Source organism: Aplysia californica, unplaced genomic scaffold (assembly GCF_000002075.1).
Source record: "Aplysia californica isolate F4 #8 unplaced genomic scaffold, AplCal3.0 scaffold00677, whole genome shotgun sequence".
NCBI classification, from domain to species: domain Eukaryota; kingdom Metazoa; phylum Mollusca; class Gastropoda; order Aplysiida; family Aplysiidae; genus Aplysia; species Aplysia californica.
The window spans coordinates 153,982-155,181 of record NW_004797947.1 but is presented as its reverse complement, the minus strand read 5'-3'; the positions used below and the strand labels follow the sequence as shown (position 1 = coordinate 155,181).

Sequence of the window (1,200 nt, the reverse complement as noted above, 5' to 3'; positions counted from 1 at the left end):
CACACACACACAAAAGATTTCTACCGGGTCCACAGAATTCTACACTTAGAAGTGTAGAATTTTGTGACCGGGTCTGACGTCTGAAACTTCCCGAAATCACAAAAGAGTTCCCCTACCGGGTCTGTATACTTCGTGACTTTGTTCCCGGTTACCGGGTCTGTATACACTTCGTTTTTTTAAAGGTACAATTGGGCAAGGGGTGGGGATGAATGCAACACCGGATGACAGAAATTTGAGAAACTGAACTTGGAGTTCTGAACTGCCCGGTTACCGTGTAAGTGTAGGCCTACGACACGTAGAAATCTAGATTCTAGATCTAGAATCTAGAATCTAGATATCGAGGCTACATGCCCAGTTGCCGGTTACCGTGTAGATCAACATGACATTGAGACTACGTGCCCGGTTGCGGGTTACCGTGTACATAGACACTTAGCCTTAGGCTAGGTGCCCGGTTACCGTGTAGGCTACGTAGTTAACGTAGACACTCCGTTATTTCAATAATAATATTGCCAGTCCTAAGGACTTTGGCTTTCACTTCAATCCCATGGAGGTCAAAATCGAGACAAACCTCTTTTGCTACACTAGAAAGCATAGATCTAGATCTAGAGTCTAGCATAAAATTGATTTATGATGATGTTGAAACAAAAAAGGCAAGTCAGAGAAAGTGAAAGGCAAGCTGCAAAGTAAAAAAGGTAACGCGAAGATTCACTCATCAACGTCTGACGTACCTCGTTTTTGAACATACATGGTGATCTTGACAACCAGTATATCGTAGGGTACTTCAAAAATACAGACAGCAGCCGGAGACGTAACAAGTAGACAATTTGTGTTCAAAGAAAAACTGTAGTGCCGAGAACTTGTCTAGCAGACAACTTGCTTTGTTCACAGCATCGACGAGCCCGCTCCCTTGCACAACTGAGCCGGATTTGTCGACCGCAGCTGCAGACAAGACCTAATGTAAAATCCCGCGTCAAATACGGCGCCAAATGTTAATGTGGTTGTCAGTTTTTTTAGTTGAATGAAGACTGATTATGAATGAAAAATAGGCCAAACCATTCCTTCAACATTGAAATCAGGTTTCCCTTTTGTTTTGATTGTCCACGACTCAGTTTTTTAAAAACTTTGAAATGTTGAGTTTTAGAGTGTGTCACAAATATTGAACTCAGGATTCAAGTGAAGAAAACACCAAGCGTCAATCAA

The 1,200-nt window shown here is 42.2% G+C and overlaps 1 protein-coding gene across 1 annotated transcript in view; it reads right to left on the bottom strand.

The window, feature by feature from the left end:
• LOC101845803 (ribonucleoside-diphosphate reductase large subunit) overlaps positions 1 to 998 on the bottom strand; it is a 19,301-nt gene extending 18,303 nt beyond the window's left edge. The window contains exon 1 of the mRNA XM_005108306.3: positions 729 to 998. Within this exon, the coding sequence (XP_005108363.1) occupies positions 729 to 747 (19 nt within the window). The 5' untranslated portion in view covers positions 748 to 998. The remainder of the gene's footprint in view (positions 1 to 728) is intronic.
• Between the last annotated feature and the right edge of the window lie 202 nt (positions 999 to 1,200).